Source organism: Neovison vison, chromosome 11 (assembly GCF_020171115.1).
Source record: "Neovison vison isolate M4711 chromosome 11, ASM_NN_V1, whole genome shotgun sequence".
Classification (NCBI taxonomy): Eukaryota; Metazoa; Chordata; class Mammalia; order Carnivora; family Mustelidae; genus Neogale; species Neogale vison.
Window position 1 is genome coordinate 38356372 of NC_058101.1, and position 20553 is coordinate 38376924.

The 20553-nt window shown below is 37.9% G+C and overlaps 1 protein-coding gene across 1 annotated transcript in view; it reads right to left on the minus strand.

The window, feature by feature from the left end:
- DTHD1 (death domain containing 1) overlaps positions 1 to 20553 on the minus strand; it is a 67499-nt gene that overhangs the window by 21941 nt on the left and 25005 nt on the right. The window contains exons 7-8 of the mRNA XM_044225937.1: positions 20237 to 20526; positions 12242 to 12486 (exon numbers count right to left, since the gene is read on the minus strand). Of these exons, the coding sequence (XP_044081872.1) occupies positions 12242 to 12486; positions 20237 to 20526 (535 nt within the window). The remainder of the gene's footprint in view (positions 1 to 12241; positions 12487 to 20236; positions 20527 to 20553) is intronic.

A 20553-nucleotide genomic window follows, 5' to 3' on the forward strand; every position in this document is an offset into this window, starting at 1 on the left:
AACTCTGAGACAGAGTTACCTCCGAAGTATGCTGAGGGTAGATGGAAATAAAGTCCACAAAGGACATGACCTACCCTGAAAATTCAACCAGCTGTGGCAGAGACACACATCAATACGTGTAGGCATTTTTTAAACCTTGTTTTTGAACATATTAACTACAGAAAGCGAAAATTGAGTTAGTAGGTAAATATAAAACAGAGGCTTGGTAGTAGATGATATTAAGTAATAATTGCTAAGGTGGGGTAGCTCAGTGGGTTAGGCCTCTGCCTTCAGCTCAGGTCATGATCTCAGGGTCCTGGGATCCAAACCTGTGTAGGGCTCTCTGCTCGTTGGTGGGGAGGGGGAGGCTTGCTTCCCCCCCTCTCTCTGCCTGCCTCTCTACCTACTTGTGATCTCTTTCTCTCTCTCTCAAATAAATAAATAAAATCTTTTTTTAAAAGTAATAATTGCTAATATCAATGGTGTAACAATGGTACTATGTTGTTTTTTTTTTTTTTTAAATCCTTACCCTCTTAGAAAACACACAGAATTTTTTTTACAAGTAAAAGGATACTATAGCTTTAAGTGATTTGCTTTAAGAGATTCAAACAAACAAACCAAAAAACCCCAGTGGTTTCAGATGAAACAAGAATAGCAGAGGCATCTGGGTGGCTCAGTTGGTTAAGTATCTGCCTTCAGCTCAGGTCATGACCCCAGGGTGCTGGGATGAAGCCGTGCTTAGTGGGGAGCCTGCTTTTCTCTTTCCCTCTGCCCCTCCCCCTTGCTCATACAGAAGGGCTCTCTCTCTCAAATAAATCCATAAAGTCTTTTTTCTTTTTTTAATGGCACAAGGTCCATGTAAATTCATTATGTATTTTCTCTGTTTTTCTGTGCTGCTGAAAATCTCCTCCCCACTCCATAAACTTTTAAAATAAATTAAAAGACTCCAGCATCAGTCAATACATATCCTTTTGTTATTTTCACCATGGATATTCTTGTAATGGCACAATCAGTGTAGAACTTCCTGAAGGCTTAGGCAGAAATGCTTGGCCCACACAATAAAAGGAAGTGCTTCTGCACAGAGAAATCTGAAGACTGGCATAAACCCACAGAGAACTAAGATTCACATAAGGGGGTGCGGAGAAGGTTGAGAGCAAGAAGAGCAGACTGAGAGTCTAGCTTGGAGATAAATCTAGAAATTAACTTTTTTTTTGGGAAATGAAATTAACTTTTTTTTTGGAAATGAAATCAGACTGCTGTCTATCCCGGAAGAAATCTCAATTCTTATCTTTGTTTAAGCTCAGGTCTTTCTCAGTCTTAAGCTTGGGTTCATTTTCCTGCAGTCAAGTTTATGTTTTTCTTTTTTCAATATAGTTCTTTCAAATGCTTCTTAGAAAATGGCTCTTTTTATTTAGGGCTTTACTTGATGGTGGCTTTGTCAAGAGGAAAGGAATAAACATCTCTCAGATTTAAGAAGTCAGTCCTGAAGGGAAACAGCTTTAGGACCTTGGTAACCAGATAGACTAATTCAAGAAACCCCAGCTGATCTGAGGAGCTGGAACAGATGGAAGGAAGGGGCTTTCTGGGATGGTTTCTGATAAAACATGAGCGAAGTTCTGGAGAACTCAGAAACTATAGATAGGACATACATGGAGCCAATAAAGAAAAGTTGTCAAATCAGTCTGGAATGGATAAACATAATTTTGAAATGAATCTCTGTGTTCGGTTTTTTTTTTTTTTAAATCTACCAAAGGGTAAAGCAGTACATATACCACAGTTGTAGTGATGCTCAAATGACAAAATATACAGAGAGCCTCCAACATGCCTGGCATACAGCAAACACGGGCTAAGTGTTAACCATCACTGATATACTTGACACTTTGCTCTCTCTTCCAAGCAATTCTGGCAAAAGCAGATGCCTTGGATCCAAAAATGCAGCTCTGTGGGAGATACTATTGATTTTAAAAGCAGCTCAACAAATCAAAGGTACATAACACTGTTCAAATTTATAGAAACTACCTCTTCTTATTGTTCTTTATTGTTTAAATTATAATCCCACTATGTTTTTGTCCATCGTGAGGACCTGTCCAAGTGCCTGTTTGACTCAGAGCATTGTTTTCTTCTAGTGTATTCTAACTTCTGGATTCCAGAATTAGATTCTTCTAATATCTAACTCCAATATTCTTCTGCAGAATTTTTTTCAAGTTTCCTGATCTTTTTGCTTTCTTTCTTTTTTTTTTCTTTCTTTTCTTTTTTGGGTTTATGCATGGGAGTAGCTTTTCCAACAGAAAGAGTGATATGAATGTTTCTGGGAAAGGCCTGGATAGCCACAAACATCTCCCTTCCAGGTATGGCCACAACTGCAAAATCCCCACATTAGTCATTCCTTTGAAGGCATGACAGGCTTCTGCTAAATGTATTAACTATTAGCTGGGAAAACAAACACGCAAAGCTTTTGTGGGCTAGTAAAACTCTTTCTTCAACTGCTTTATCACTTTCCCCAGCATGCATTCATTTATTCATTAAACAGTTCAGCACAACATTACTGAATGCATACCCGGGAGATGGGATTATGAAATGGTACGAACTATTCCTCCAGCCCTGAGGAACTCAGTTATCAGAGGAGATGCTAGGTATCACGGTGAGGGGTGCCACCATTGGAATCAGACAAACTGGATTCCAACAGTAGCTTTGCCATTCTCCAGTTATTTTCCCTTGAACAAATGGCTCTGTCCCTTGGTTTCTTCAATGGCTTACCCTTTCAGTAAATGAGTTAATATGCATAAATGCTTTATCGAGTTACTCGTAGTGAATAATTTGATAAATATGAGTAATTATCATTATTGTTAGGATTATACAAATAAAAATGATAAGAGACCATCCTTTCATATCTATTCAAATTGCTAAGGCTACAGACCAGGGCAGTGTCTAATTGTGCCTGGGAAATTTAAAGGCTTCTTCCAAAGAGATGATAACAGAGCTAAGTGTGGAGTCAGTTCTGCCCCAAGGGCAGCTGTGGGAAGAGCCTCTGAGGTAGTTAAGACCATAATGTGTAAAAGAAATGGGACCGTCCGTGGCCCTGGAGCAAAAAACATCAATCATGTAAATGTAATAAGAAGGGGTTGAAGGGTAAGTGGCCTCCGCTTTGTGAAGGGCCTTACGCACCAGGTGAGTGGGTTGGACCTTTATCGACAGACAGGGAGTACCATTTGATAAGTTTTAGAAGACTGATAAAATCATATATTTGTTTTTAAGAAAACCACCCTGTCAGTTGGGTGGTGTAGAGTAGTAAAGGGGATTGGTGATGAGCCTTCAAGGAGAAACTCACAACCATCTATTGTTTAGGACCGTATTAGGGTGAGTAGAGACGAAATGCCAGTTTGAACACAATTCCAAACTAAAGTCAATGAAACACTATGTTGTATTATAGCACCGTCGCTCAAACCAGCGTCCTTGGAGTCATACTCAGAAGCATCCCTCCCCAACAGCCTCTCTCTCTGCTGCCTCCCAACACCCCCCGCCACAAGTTCACTCTATCGCAAAGTCCAGTTGGTCCCAAATCCTAAATCTCTCTCAATTTCACAGAGACATTTGGTTGGTATAATAAGACATTCAAAGCTCACCATAATTTCCCCCAATTTATTTCCAATGTGATTTTTCCAAATATTCCACCGACGCCAAACAGATCTACACATTGTCCTTTCTTGAAACATATTTTATGCTTTGCCACTTCTAAGTTTCAGCTCATGCCATCTGTCTTGTGTGGAATCCACTGCCTCTTTCTCGGTTCCTTTCCAGAACGCAGATATTCTCTACATGTGAAGTGTCCCAGGTCACCTCAGCCACAGGATTCCCTCACCTCTCTGAAATGTCCTAGCACTTACCATCTTGTCCATTCATTTGCAGTTAATCATCAGTTCCTGTCCTTTGATAATACTAGATTGTTTTATTCAATTATTATTTATCTCTTGCATTGTTTTATAACTCTTAAAGTATTTATACTTTATTTCCTGAACTGGATTGTAATTTCCGAGAGCTAGGGCTTTGACCACTACTACTATTAACTTTTAGGCCCTACATAATATCTTTTATATAGTTTAATATTTAATTAATTTATTAATTAACTAATATTTAATTAGTGTATGTTAACTAACATGTTGGCTGACATTTCTACAGAAAAAAAAATACAGTTGGAGTTCATGAACTAGAAATTGTCCGAATTAATAAACATCATTTTTTACTTACTAAATATTAGGAGAATACATGTAAACATGTCAATTACTTTTTTGTTAAAATTTTCTCAGTGAGGGAATATTTTGTGTGTTTCCTTTGTAGAAGAATTCTTGAAATCCACAGGACAATTTGCAGCACAATTTCTGGTTAAGTTATTCTGCCCGCTGAGCAGAGAAAAATTTCCCTTGTATAAACAGTAAAGGAAGGGGGGGTGAAGAGAAGGGGAGAGAAGGAACGGAGAAGGAGGAGGGGGAAGAGATGGGGAAGAGAGGGGGAGAAGGAGGTTAGAAGGGGTATGAAAAGAAAAAAGAAGGAATAGATAAAGAAGAAGGAGAACAGCCAGAGAAGGGAAAGGTTCTCTTCTGATTAAATTGGTGGGGCAACCCCCTTCTAAAAAAAGATTCTGTTTCTGACTAAAGCAGTTTTTTTTTTTCTTTCTTTCTTTTTTATTTTTTAGAGAGAGAGCGAGAGTGAGCGAGCACAGGCAGACAAAGAGGCAGGCAGAGGCAGAGGGAGAAGCAGGCTCCCTGCCGAGCAAGGAGTGCGATGCGGGACTCGATGCCAGGACCCCGGGATCATGACCTGAGCCGAAGGCAGCTGCTCAACCAACTGAGCCACCCAGGCGTCCCCTGACTAAAGCAGTTTTGATCGTTTTCTTCCTTAAACATCACATATACAATAAAAAGTAGATTTTTCAGTGACATGGTGAAGGCTGTCTTTGAAGGTCATTCTGATGGCTTAGAGGAAGGTAAGAATGGAGGAATGGAAGGCAGGTCAGGGAAGAGCCAAGGAGAGCAAAGGCTTTGTAAAATTTTCAAAGGTTAAAAAAATAAAAATAAATTTTAAAAAATTGACATGATATCTCTACTTACCAAGATTTTAGTGACTTTCTTCTACAATTGATAAGGAGGAAGCACAAAGCAACATGCGTATTATTATAGTTAACTCTTTGAGGAAAGGCACGAAACTAAGTTACCCAAAATTCCATAATTACCATGAAGTTCATAATGGCTCCCCTCCTTAGGCGCGAAACTAAGTTACCAAAAATTCCATAATTACCATGAAGTTCATAATGGCTCCCCCCATCGAACACACACAGACACACACAAGCCAACAAAACCCTGATTTCTCTTATCCAGTTTTATTTGGAAAGTATACACCTGGTAAAATCTGCTTCGTCATAGCTAGCAATGGGATATGAAGTTCCATGTCATTCTTGAACTTCAAAATAACTTTGTAGATTATTACAACTGAAAAACCTAAGTAGAACTGAAGAGCCCGTGAATGTAAAAATTTTCTATAGCTCTGGGTCTTCTCATTTACAGAGTTGAGATTGTTCTTTATAATATTTCATATTCTTAGATTTTAAAAATCGTATGAAAAATAGTCCTTCCTGACAGGGCAGGGAGATGGCCCTGGAAGTCCAAAGTGGTGAGAAGGTGGTGATTGTGGAGTAAATCGTGTAGCAGCCTCTGCCTGCTTCCTCCGTTTGACAAAGCAAGTTATTTAATGTGGTGAAAGTAAGTGTTGAAGCAGTACCATTATTTACTAGAAATCACATGTCGTTTTAAAAAAGTTAAAAAAAAAAGAGGAAGTTCAGGCTAAGCAAAGCGTGGGTCACCAGATGGCTTACGTAAATATGTAGGTTAGGTACAGCTGGGAAAGAGGGGCCCCCCGACAGAATCGCACAGAAAGAGCCACCAGACCCAGAACCCTTCTCTCTTTCAGAGCAAAACTTCTAAGCAGACAGGAAGACTAAAAGGCAGTCACAGCTCAACATAGCGCAAATAATCAAATGGAAGTCACCTATGTGACGCGACTTCAGAAGCACACATACGCACACACCACTTCCTTCCACCTAAAAAAAAAATCTTTGAGAGTTTTTTGAAACTTGAAAGTACAAATAGAAATGGTGTGAACTGAATTCACTAGAATATTTTGTAAAAGAAGGAAGTTTAACACACAACTTAGGAAACACTTAAAGACAAATCATGGTTCTTTTCCATCATATGTTTTCACCAATATTGATTATGTGACCATTTTCAGAAAATCATATTGAAATGTGAATTATCATAAGGACCCTCTTTATCATTCAAACGGTTTCCCCTCTCTCTGCCCCTCCCAGGAGCATCAACCAGGGAGTCCTTGATTAAAATTCATGCCCATGGCTCCCTGGGTTCTTACTGTTTCCCTCACCACAGGGCTTTCTTGGCCTCATGGGTAGAAGAGTTTCCTGTCAGTCACAGTGAAGCCTGTGCTGGCTATCACATCCATAAGCACACACTGCAAATTCTGTCAACCCTCCAAAGCTAATTTATTTTCCCTCTTGACTCTTCTCACTTTGCTCTTCACACTTGGGGTATTTAAAATAAAAGCTCTACTTATGAATTCATTCCTGTAACAAACAGTATTTGAGCACCTAACTGATGGCAGGAGCTCTTCCAGGCCTTGGAATTCAGCAATGAACAACTCATAAAGGTCCTTGCCTTCAAGAAGCTCGTGTTCCCATTGTGAAGTAGCAGTGCTCTTCTGATAAACATAGTAAACAAAGAAATAAATGCTTTCGAGGAAAGGAAAAAAAAAAAAGCAGAGTTGTTGAAGGAGGATCAGGAGTGTCATGTTGTATGGGAAGGAGTAGACTGAAGTAAGAACTAGAATCAGAGTAGGCCTCAGAGAGAAGGGGAAATTTCATCAAAGAATTGAAGGAGGTAAGGGTGTTGGCCTGGCTGGTATCTGCTGGATGAAAGAACATTCCAGGCAAGGGAAACCGCTAACATAAGGACCTGAAGCAGAAGCAGCTGTAGCAAGTTCAAAGACAGTAAGAGGATCATTGTGGCGAGCGTTGAACAAGGAAAGAGTATAGGAGAGAAGGTCCTAGAGTCAAGGAGGGCCAAGTTCGTACACAGTCTTTTACTGTGAGTGAAACTAGGAGCCATTGCAGGGTTTGGAGCTGAGAGAGGAAATGATCTGTTTGATGGTTTAGAGGCTCATTCTGCTCTCTGAGTTGACAATAGTCTGTGGAGAGGTAAGAGGAAAATGAGATGATACATAAGAGAACACCACTATATGTCTGGTCCATGGGAGACAAAAAGTGTTTGTTGAATAGATTGAAACATGAACGAATGGAATATGGAAGCTGAGGAATAAGACACATTATTCCTCACAAACATGAGGTAATGCGTGATATGTTTTCACATCTTTGGAAACCAGACAGTACATTAAGGTCCAACTTTAGAATTATGTGCATGTGAATGTGCATGCTTCCATCTATATACATATGTATAAATATTTACTGCGCGTCTTCTGTGTGAAAAGCACATCCGACAAATGCCTTCACCTAATTTACATGTATGCATACTGTAGTGTCCATTAATGCTAACCTCCATATAATAGGGCTACTTCCATTTCCTGAAAAATAGCATCTTCTAATACTGTCAAGCTGAGGTCATTTTTTTTTTATAATTCTGAACTTTATAGAAGGAATCTGTTCTTACAAACTAAAGGTCATGGTTTCAATTCCCACTTAGGTATATTAGGTTGAAAAGAGGGAAATTTTTCTATAGCCACAGATTTTTTTCCTCAACCCATAGAACTTCTAGTAAATAGGCATGAAAAACAGCCAAGAGACTAAATCTGGAAAGTCCTATACAAACCTATCTAGAAGAAAAAGGACAGTGGCTATGAACAGTGGATTGATACATGAAGGTCAGCGGACACATAAAATATACTATGTTTAAACATGCCAATGTAGTTTCAAGATTATCAGTGTCAGGACTGAACAAATCTTAAGGTTTGAAGAAATTGTCTCATTCATCTGATTGTCCATAAATAATTACTGAGCATGTACTATATGCCTGGCACTGGAAATGCAAAATGAACAGAATAATATCTGTGCCTGGGTTATAATCACATGCATTTCCAACCAGGGTAACATCACCCTCCCGGAGAGAAAATTCACTCTAGGGCAAGTTGAAAAGACTTCACACTTTCAATTTATAAATTGCCTATTGTATATCTGTGATATTAAAATTTAATGGGGGAGGGTTGATTAGAGGGGAAAATGTCTAAAAAAGACTCATTAGGAGGGCAAAAACAAAAAGATTGAGAAATATTTGTCTAGTGGGAAATAAGTGATTATGATAAAATCCAATAACTGCAGTGATAGGGAACATGTAGGGTGTTGGGGAAGACACACCAAGCACACCAAAAGGGGAAGTCAAAGAAGGCTTCCTGGGATAAGTCACACCTCAGCAGAGTTATAAGGGGTGACTGGTAGAATATGTTCAGGCATGCAGGTGCTGAATGGTTTGGTAGAATCAAAACAGAGGAAGGGCTTATGCAAAAGATCTGGATAGTCACTCACATAGACTTTCGCTGAGCAAAATCCACCATAAAGCCCTAGGCCATCTAGCTTGGCTACTTTGGCTCACTGATTCATGAAGTCAGATAGGCCACAGAGGAAACACTAAAAACTGAAAGTTGAATTTGTGTTGCATTCTGGACCTCAAGTCTGTCCTTTCTTCCATTAGAGGCTCTTTTCCATCATTTGCCATCATAATAGTGAGGCCGTCACTCCTTCCTGCTGGAGAATTCCAACAGCCCCCTGACCTGTCAACCCAGTGTCACTATAGCAGCAGAACAACAACAGAGTAAGCTGACGAAGTCATGTGCTAAACTGAGCCACCCGGAGAATGTCCCCCATGTTGCCTTCCTCCGTTCTTGAAGCTTCACATAGATGCACATCAACCCCCCCACCCCAGCTAATTGTTCGTAAATGAGACTATAAACCACGGGTTCAAGAGAATTTGAGTACCCCATGAAGTCCATAGTTCTTAAGTTTTTAGAATCTAAGGAACTCTATAGACGTCTCCCTCGTTCATCCAGTTGCAAATATTTAAAGTACCTACTATGTGCCTGGCACTGTTCTAATCACTGACAGTGCAGCCAGAATAAGGAAACAAGGTTCTTCACTCACGGAGCTTGCTTTCAAGGGGCAAAGTCAAATGGAAAATATGTGAACAAATAAATAAATCTAATAGTTTCAATAAATTGTCAGAGTTATGAAGTAAATTTTAAAAGGCTCAAGTGTTAAGAAGTGACTGTAGATAAGGAGATGAGGGGAATAATGGTAGGGGGTGATATGTGAACTGAAACCCAAAGGATGAAGAGCCAGCTATATCCGAGCCCCAAGCATAGTGAGTAGCAGGTGCAAAGGCCCTGAGATGGAGATGAAAATGCACAGAGGGAAAACTGATAGTGGATATACACTTACACAGCTATACTGTTTTTAAACATATTTTTTAAAAGTATAAGTGGTTTAATAGATTCTGCTACCCTACCTATGCCTTCCAGGAGCCCCAGAATCTCCTTCAAACCAGGAAGTAAGGAATTAATGTCTCTAGAACCCAGCACCTTGGCTGTAATGGCTGCTTTCAGTTTGACCAGAATCCAGGTCATATCATTCATTATATAATTTTCCTATCACCTTTATGCTAAAGCATAATACTCATGAAATTATTCAACAACTTCAGGGGTGAACATGGAAGTCCTAAATATACATCTTATGCCCTTAAGTTTATCCAAATCCTGATTTTATCTGCTAAAGAGACAAGAGCAGAGAGCAGTTGCTCATGTGGGAAGCTGATTTTCTAGGTTTGAGTCCTAATCAGACACTTACTTAGCTATGGGACCAGGAGCAAGTTGATGAAAATTTCTATGCCTCAGTTTCCTGTAAAATGAGAACAGTGATGTCGCATGTGCAGATTTAATAATATGGGATATGTAAAGCACTTGAGAGACATTAGAAGTTATTATAGTGGTTACTCTATGAATTATGAATCCCTGTTAAGTTATACCTACCACCTCCAGTCTAACTAATTCTATTTCACTGTAACATATTTTTTTCTTCATTTCCATTGGTCAAATTTCTACCAACTTGGGCGCCTGGGTGGCTCAGTGGGTTAAGCCGCTGCCTTCGGCTCAGGTCATGATCTCAGGGTCCTGGGATCGAGTCCCGCATCGGGCTCTCTGCTCAGCAGGGAGCCTGCTTCCTCCTCTCTCTCTCTCTGCCTGCCTCTCTGCCTACTTGTGATCTCTCTCTGTCAAATAAATAAATAAATAAATCTTAAAAAAAAAAAAAAATTTCTACCAACTTAAAAACTCAGATAAAATGCTATGCCCACCATGAAATTTCTACCAGCATCAGCTTCTAGAAAAGCTTTTTTCCTCCTCTGAACAACTATGAGTACAGTTTATCCCACCAGCCTAATCATTTATTGTCTTAGAAGGTGATTTTGTATATAGTTGACCTTTGAAGAACACAGGTTTGAAATGCATGGGTCAACCTATACACTGATTTTTTAAAAATAAATACAGCACATTTACAGTAAATGTATTTTCCTTATGATTTTCTTAATAATATTCTTTTCTCATTTATTATAAGAATACAATATATTAAACATGTAGCATAAAGTATGGGTCAATAGACAGTGTATGTTATCAGTAAAACTTCCAGTCAACATATAGCTATTAAGGGTTAAGTTTTGGGGGAGTCCAAAGTTATACTCAGATTTTTTACTATGCAGGGCTTGGTACCCCTAACCCCTGAGTTGTTCAAGGATCCACTATACATGTTTTGCATACTGTTTTAGATTGCAAATCATTTAGAACCACACTGCCCCATAGAAATATAGTTTGAGACAAATAAGTAATTTGAAATGTTCAACTTAGCCACAGAAAAAAATTTTTTAAACAAGTGAATTAATTTTATTGGGGCTAAGTGATAATGTATTTTATTATATTATTTATATTATATTATGATGATATATTTTATTTAACCCCATAAACAAAATAACATAATTTATTGTAAAATAAATATAAACAAATGATTAATGACTTACTTTGTGTGTTTTGTACTGTATCTTTGAAATCTAGTGTGTGTTTTACACTTACAGCACCTCTCAATTTGGACTAGCCATATTTCAAGTATCCCACAGACACATACGGATAGTGGCTATCATTTGGGACAACACTGTTTTAGGGCATGTATTATCCTCTCTATCTATGTATTTTTCACAATGCCCAGCATAGCACATATCCTATTTCAGAAGTTAAAATAAAATTTGTCAATTTATTAATTACTTTACTAATTAACTTAAAATCAGTATAGAAATCTAACAGTAGGGGAAATATATTTCTGTTATTCATAACACAAAAAACCAAAAACATGGAAAACTAATTTTAGCATCTTTAAAGAATAAGTTTGCTCTTTGGAGTAATAAAATAAATTTTCAGTTATAATTCTCATTAAGGAAATACTTCAGAAATACTAAGTCCTAGATCATTGAAGAAAATAATATGCACAGCAATAAAACTATTTGACCTATTTGGAGAAACAACTCAATCCTACCTTCCTGATAAGAATAGGAATAGGTAAGAGTGCAGGATTTGATAAATATTGATGAAAATGTTTTGAAGTTGTTTTCCTGCTCACCACATGACTTTTCCTAAATATGTTATGTTCTGAAATATGTTCAGTGTTTTCATAAATAACTTTCCAGTTATTCCAATGCAGTTACAGAAAATGAATGCCATTATTTCCGTAATCATCATCAAGACCAGATCAACTTGAATTGTTCCTGGTAGAAAGTGAAAATCCCAATAGGTGTTCCACCACTTTAAAATTGTAGCTACCCGGGCACCTAGGTTAAGCCTTTGTCTTCAGCTCAGGTCATGATCTCAGGGTCCTGAGATGGAGCCCCATGTCAGGCTCTATGCTCAGTGGGGAGCCTGCTTCCCCACTCTCTCTCTGCCTGCCTCTCTGCCTACTTGTGATCTCTCTCTGTCTCTCTGTCAAATAAATAAATAAAATCTTTTAAAAAAAAAATTGCAGCTACCCACTCCTTCCTTATCAACTTTAGACCTGTTTTTCTTTTTAACCTGAAGTATCCATATGCATGAAGTATAGATTATGGTAGAGAATCAAGAAGAATTAACAAAATATGTTAATTAGGGAAGTATAATATCTTACCTTTGGCAATTTCAATGGTAATTTGCAAATTGGCAAATGATGATGGTTTTCATCAAGTATAAGAGATTGATCCAAGTTGTGGACTACCTTTTCTTTAGGTATTTTATAAATTACAATGGTGCCCTTATAATGAGGGCAGCTATAGTTTCCAAATTCATCCACCTCTTTGATCTGGAGTTCCAGCCTGGGTTTTCTTTGTAAATGAAATATAAGCTTGTACTCTTTTTCATAATCCTTCCCATTGCCTAAAAAGAAGTAAAATGCATTTGTTATTATTAAAATATAACACTTTTTCTTATTTACTTTTTAAATCTAAATAATTATTTTACTTTTTGTATAACTTAAGTTATTTTGGTAGCATCACTTTTTGCCAAAATTTAAGCAGCAATGGTCTGAGACTGCAGATGACTAAAAGGGTTTCTTATCTATAATTGGGTCAGGTGCTCTCTGGCTGTTTCTAGATCTAAAAATCTTTGATTTTCTTTTTCCCTTCCATTTTTCCCTAACAAAAAAACTATTGGAAATATTCAGTTCTTTCTCTATTTAGAAAATTATTTTTACCTTTCAATAATTGTCTTTTTTCTCTCCCCTAACTATTCATAGCATATGGAACACTAACGTGACCTCACCATAGGCATTCTAGATGTATGGTATCCACCAGCAGCATGTGGCTTTAAAATTAAAGGTGAAAATAATTAAAATTAAATAAAATGGAAAATCAATTCCTTGATCACTCCAGCCCCATTTCAAATATTCAATAGCAACCTATGTTTAGTAGCTACCTTATTTGGCAGTGCAGGTGCAAAACATTTCTACCATCACAGAAATAGAGATATTTTAGCAAAATTTTAAAAATGGAAGAGTTACTAGACTTAGTTACTGACATTTGTATTGAAACCTAATTAATTCCACCAAATAAGAGTATATCTTCTCAACTGTTCATTGTAAATACTAGAGCTTTGGTGGAAATAACTTTTGTCTCATGGAGGTTTTACCAGGACAATTTTATGTTGTCATTGAAAAAGCAAGACAGAGACTGCCATTTTCCTTAAGACATGTCTACATTACCCTTCTCAAAATGTAAATGTAAGCTAGATTGTAACAGTGAGATAGTATGTTTCAAATTTAGAGAGCTAAATCCAAGTCCAGCCCAACTATTTATCCACACGGCAATACTTAATCCAGTCATTTCACATCTCTGAACTTCTTGGAGGCTTAACTTCCTTATCTTTAAAGCAAGAGAAATAAAACTTACCTCCTAGGATTGCTCTGGGAATGAAAAGAAATAATATGGATAAAGTGATCAGCACTTAATTTTTTTTTAATATCAACATGAAGCCTTTATATAGAAGTTGAAATTTCCTCCTATTCCTAGAAGACTAAATGTTGACTACTGGGAGCTCTCTCTCGTGGAAAACCTTCCCAATGAAAGAAGAGTTCAGTGAGAGATGTAGATGACACCAATATTTTTCTCCCCATTGGACTACCAGAGGCCACTTCGGTGAATCTCTAAAGCGCAGTTAAATCCAGAATTTGAAGAACTCCAGGTTATGAAAGGTGTTGGAGAAAGTCTCTTTACAAAAGTTTATATTTTAGGGGCAACTTGGCTACTCGAATAATGACTCCTAGAACATCCTAGAAAAGGAATGACAAGCCAGGGCTTGCCTTCTTAAAGAGTTTCATTCCGGTAAAAAAAGAAAAAAAAAAATTTGGAGTCACTAAAAATATCACCTAGTAAATTAAGTAAATTAGAATTTATAGATCACTGGAATACAACACTTGACAAAGTTCTACTCCATACTACTAGAACTGCTACTTTTGTCCCTACAGAACTTAATAAATCTCTCCTTCTATCTTTTGAAAGCTACTCCCTGCCAGGTATTAAATTACTCATGAGGAATAATTTAGTTGCAGGATATAAAAGATTAAGGGTGAAGCATAGCTACATTGGTTCAATTTAGATCTTAAATTTGTCAGTCTTTCATTGTCAGTTAACTTTTTAAAATAAGGATCTATAATGTAAATCTCTGCCATGATTATATATGAAATAAAGATTAAACTGTTAAGGATTTACTAGGAGTAAACAGCATGATTTTAAAGTTATAAATAGAAAGCATAGATTTTTTTTTTTTAAGTTGGAATTTCACTGCTGCCAAGATATGGCACTACATTTTGAATGCCCCTTGGGAAAAAATGTTTAAAATTTTTTTTAAAAGGACAAGCAACACAAAGAAAATTCACCATTCTATTTTTTCTCCCACATTGTCATATTTAGAGAAGTAAAAGCAAAATTCATTTATTGCATTCCAAAATTATGAAATCAACCATCAGTTGACCTTTTGAAAACTGCTTTCTCCTCAACATATTATGTAATATAGTTCCTAGAAGACATTGGAATAGTAGCTATTCAATAAATATTTTTCATATGAAGAAATAAGGAATTTACTTAAATTTTATGTTACTAGATAAATCTTATAGTAATATATTTTCTTCTCAGTGAGGAGAATTGGGATATTTTTCAAAGATTATGTAGAAAGTACAAGTGTAGAAATATATGCTTTTGCTTAGAGAAGTCAGATGAGTAAGTTAAAGGCTAGCAAAATGAAGAACCAGAAGAATTTTGTAAGAACCACTGGTTCAGGGGTTTTCTGTGTTCTAACACAATTCTACCACCTCGAATCATATGCCACCATCATCCCTTGCTTTGTTTATTACAATGGCTCGTTAACCATCACCCCAATTCTTCTTTTGCCTCTGAGATTACAACTGTGTTGGGAATCTGTTCTACAATCCGACTCAGATCATGTGACTCCTCTGTTAACAAGATGGCTCCCCATTTCACTTGGAATAAAAGGCAAACTCCTTGATATGGCCTTCAAGGAATGCTCAGTACTCACCTCCTATCCTGAACTGTCCTCTCACTTCCTCTCATCCACCCATTTCAGCCTCCTTGCTGTTCCCCAAACAGATCAGGCACATCTCTGCCTCTGTTCAGTAGCCCTCAGAATCCCTCAGCCTGGAACAAACTCCCCTGAGATAGGATTACGGCTCCTTTCTTGCCTTCTTTAAGTCTCTGCTTGAATGCCACTTTCCCAAAAAGGTCATCCAACATGAGTAGATTTAAAATTGCAACTCTGGCACTCCCTCTAAGACTGTTGATATCTTTTCTTTGTTTTATTCATCTATAAGGCACCTCTCCCGCATCATACTGTACATTTCATTTACTTATTTGCTTCTTTGTCTCTGCCAGTAGAATAAAATATACACAAGGGCAGGAAATTTTTGTTGAATGAATAAAAGGGTGCTCATTGTAACATCCTACACATGTTTCTGGAAAGGGCATCTCCCCGGGCCAAAGAGCATTCAGGACAACTTTGACACACACGGACCTCTTTAGGAATTACTAGATGTGATGCAAAGTGTAATTATATCAAATTTTATCTGCCCATTTCCTGGCACTTTCTGGATTCTGTGAGCATTGAGGGTTTAGATGACATGCAATAGGAGTCTAAGTGCTAAATTAACAGCTGTAACCTGGAGAATGAAAACATTTATTCAGAAGGAAGACAAAGACCAATATAAAAAAAACCCAGGGGAGCATTTATCTTATTTTCTCTTAGAAGGAGAAATAAAGTACATGGCCCATGATTCCTCATTAAAAGGAATCATCTCTATTCTATATAAATAAATATAAAATTTTTGACATTTCTCAAAGGACAGTCATAAACTTTTAAATTAAAATTAAATAAAAATATTTAATTTTAAAAAATATTTAAAAGTTTAAATATTTAATTTCAAAATTAAATATTTTTAAAATTTAAATTTTAAATACTTTAAATTACATAATTCTATAATGTTAAATTCTTTCCTAAGTTTTTATCTTCCATTCTTCCAACAAAAACTCCTTCTAACTGCTAGGCATTATACTAGGTACTAGGTATGGAATGGTGCCCACCAACAGGATAGGACCAGCTCTCAAGGGACTGTAGTCAGAGAAAAGGACATTGATCCAACAACTAAATGAATAAATGAAGATTGTATCTATGGCCAGATACACAAGAGAGAAGTACATAAAGATCTGAAAAAGCAAGATAAGAACTGGGGTGCCTGGGTGGCTCAGTGGGTTAAGCCTCTCTTAGGCTCAGGTCATGATCTCAGGATCCTGGGATCAAGTTCCGCATCAGATACTCTGTTTGGTGGGGAGCCTGGTTCTTCCTCTCTCTCTGCCTGCCTCTCTGCCTCCTTGTGATCTCTCTCTGTCAAATAAATAAATAAAATCTTAAAAAAAAATAATAAAGTAAGATAAGAACTGACATATCAGGAAAGGTTTGAACACTCTTCTAAACATGACCATCAAGGTGAGGTATGAAAGTGGAGGAGGAAGTAACTGGAAGTGGGTGGAGTGGATGGGTAGAGAGGAGAACCCTCTAAGCAGACATTAGCTGATTGCATGTCTTTGAGATTCACAGAAACGATCACAAACGCTAATGAAAGGATGAGGTACCAGAGCTTTCCTGGGAATCTTGCTCCTCTTACAGGGAGAGGAACACAGTGAGGCCACAGATCTGAGCCAATGTCTCTAGGAAAGGCAAAAGAGAAACATCCCGGCATCCTGCCCTTATCATTTCCCTCAAGTGAAGATGAGTTCTTCTCCATTCCTTACATGGAGGAATTGCTCAGGCACTGGCTTTCCTCAGGCACTCTTATTTTAGCTTCTGTTCTCCCTCCCCATTACGGACAATGATACACTCAGTACCATGGCTCATGAGAAGCATAGTAACTCACTCCTGTTTAGGGCACTAGATAAACACAGCTGCTCTTCCAAGTATTACAGGAAAATCACTGGCATCATTACTTTGGGTGGGACACTTCCAGTTTTTGACTCTCTCTTCTTAGAGAGATTGTCCCAGGGTAGACACTGTGCTTTCTGTTTCAGAAGCCAAGTAGAAAAGGATCTCTTCTATGTTCTTCCTCCTCCTCCTTACCCTTCCCTTTCCCTTTTTCTGATACCCTGTCACTCACTCACTAGCTCCTGCCAGCTGACTCAGATGGCTGGGACAGTGAATGCGGAAGTGGAAAAGACAGTTTGCGCTGGGACACTTTGGGTCTTATTTCTGAGATGCCAGAAAAAGGGCAGCCTCGGCTTCAAGCTGCATCATTTTTGTGACAACAAAGAGCCAATGGAGTTTGGCTTCATTTCCAGAATTACAGAGAAAATAAGCATCATTAAAAATCAATGAGATCTGTATCAATTTATAAGGGAACAGAAAATATTACTTCGAGTCTATCACAAGATTTCTGGGCCAGAAATCCCCATAAAACCCATGCCTGACTTCTCCCTTACCCCTCACTTTTGCAAACGGACCTATTAGATTCTATTCCACATCAAGGAGAGAAGTTACAGAGGGGAAGTGGTTGAAATAGTAAAAAGAAAATTGCTGGGATGGCAACTTCTCCAAAAAGCTTTTTACCTCTTCTCTCATATAGCTGTTTTCTTTTTGTGTTCTCCTTTTTCTTCCTTTTCTCATTCTCTTCATCTTTTTCCCCCTTTTTATTTTATTTATTTTTATTCTATTTTATTTTATTTTATTTTATTTCTTTTCAGTGTTCCAGCATCCATTGTTTATGCACCACACCCAGTGCTCCCCATGCAATCCGTGTCCTCCTAAATACTCACCACCAGGCTCACCCATCCCCCCACCCTCTCCCCTCCAAAACCCTCAGTTTGTTTCTCAGAGTCCACAGTCTCTCATGGTTTGTCTCCCCCTCCAATTTCCCCCATCTCACTTCTCCTCTCCATCTCCCCATGTCCTCCATGTTATTCCTTATGCTCCATAAGTAAGTGAAACCATATGATACTTGACTCTTTCTCTTGACTTATTTCACTCAGCATAATCTCTTCCAGTCCCATCTATGTTGATATAAAAGTTGGGTATTCATCCTTTCTGATGGAAGCATAATACTCCATAGTATATATCGACCATATTTTCTTTATCCATTCATCTGTTGAAGGGCATCTTGGTTCTTTCCCACAGTTTGGCAACTGTGGCCATTGCTACTGAACATTGGGGTACAGGTGTCCCTACTTTTCACTACATCTGTATCTTTGGGGTAAATACCCAGTAGTGCAATTGCAGGGTCAGAGGGTAACTCTATTTTTAATTTCTTAAGGAATCTGCACACTGTTTTCCAAAGTGGCTGCACCAACCTGCATTCCCACCAACTGTGTAAGAGGGTTCCCCTTTCTCCACAGCCCCTCCAACACTTGTTTTTTACTGTCTTGTTAATTTTGACCATTCTAACTGGTGTAAGGTGGTATCTCAATGTGGTTTTGATATAAATATCCCTGATGGCTAACGATGAAGAACATCTTTTCATGTGCCTGTTAGACATTTGTATGTCTTCTTTGGAGAAGTGTCTGTTCATGTCTTCTGCCAATTTTTTAACATGATTATGTGTTTTGTGTGTGTTGAGCTTGAGGAGTTCTTTATAGAACTCCAAGGGTTGGATATAGAATCCAAGGGTTGGATATCAGCCCTTGGTCTATAGTGTCCTTTGCAAATATCTTCTCCCCTTCTGTGGGTTGCCTTTTTGTTTTGTTGACTGTTTTCTTTGCTGTGCAGAAGCTTTTGATCTTGATGAAGTCCCAAAAGTTCAATTTCACTTTTGTTTCCATTGCCTTTGGAGACATGTCTTGAAAGAAGTTTCTGTGCTTGATGTCAAAGAGGTTATTGCCTATGCTATCCTCTAGGATTTTGATAGATTCCTGCATCATGTTGAGGTCTTTATCCATTTCAAGTTTATCTTTGTGTATGGTGTTAAGAGAATGGTTGAGTCTCATTCTTCTACATATAGCTGTCCAATTTTCCCAGCACCATTTATTGAAGAGACTGTCCTTTTTCCAATGTATATTTTTTCCTGCTTTGTTGAAGATTATTTGACCATAGAGTTGAGGGTTCATATCTGGTCTCTCTACTCTGTTCCAGTGGTCTATGTTTTTACCTCTTTTTCTTATATATTCCCTCACTTCTCCCCCATTATCCTGCAACCTCTCATATTCATTTGTGCTGTTTGTTTTTCTTAGTATTGTCATATATTCACTCATTCACTGTATAATTATTGAAAGCTCTTGATGTACCACACTCTCAATGTACCAGGTTCAGGGGTACATGGGAAGACATAGTCATCAGCCTCATGAAATTTACATTTCAGTGAAGAACACAAGTATATGAATGAAAAATAAGTGAATAAATAAAATCATTTCAAGTTGTGGTAAGATTTATAATGGAAGCAAAAAAGCACCAGATAAATATGAGGGTGAGAGGTAAGCAGAGTATCTTCTAGATCAGAGAGGTTCTTAACCACTTTTGTGCCATGGACCCTTTTGGAACTTGGTGAAGCCTATTGGCTTCTCAGAGTAGTCTTTTAAATATATAAAATGAAGTAAGTGGAAGTATACATAAGATAATTATACTGGAATATAGTTCTATGCACACATCTCTTGGGAATCCACTGATCCAAGATTAGATTCTTTGTAGTACATCAGAAAGAGTTTAGTTATTATTTTAAGTAAATTAAGAAATAACTGTAAGGTTTTAATGATGGGGCAATAAAGTATGATTTATAGTTCTAAACAGTTATTATTGTTCCTGTGTGGGATTGGATTTCACATGGCTAATAGTGGAAGCAGAGGAGTATTTAGGAGGTAACTGCCCTGTTATGTGAGAGAGATGATTCTAGCTTGGACTCAGTAATCCTGGAGAAGACTATTCCTAGAAGAATGTCACTTAGAGTCTGTCTATAAGGATCATTCATCCCCTCATAAGAGAAGAGGCTGGAAAGGAAGAAACAAATAAGTGTTTTCCTCTTCCTACTTTTTAAAAGCCTCTTCTCAGTTTTCTGGAAGTGTCCTTAATCCTACAAGTTTAACAAACTCTTTCTGAAGTTTGCAGCTGTTAGCCCATAGAGGGTACAACAAGGTGTCTTTATACTTACTTGAAGCAAAGATATTTCCAGTAAATCTTAAAAGAAGCTGGTCTCCTTCTTTTACTTGGAAGGGACGCGATGGCTCCGGGGGACCACTGAACGCTTCCAAACGCAAGCCCCGAAGCACCTGGCTTAAATCTTTAGAGGGCACCACAAGGATAACTACTCTCCGGGGGTTGTCTTTCTGGTGGCACAGTACAGCACAAGCAGTGGTGCTGAGCATGGCTTCCTCCAGAGCTTTCACAAAAGAAACCAAATGACTGTTTTCCACATTGGAAGAAAGATGAAGCACAACAAACCTGCATGGGAGCAAAGAAGCATGACGT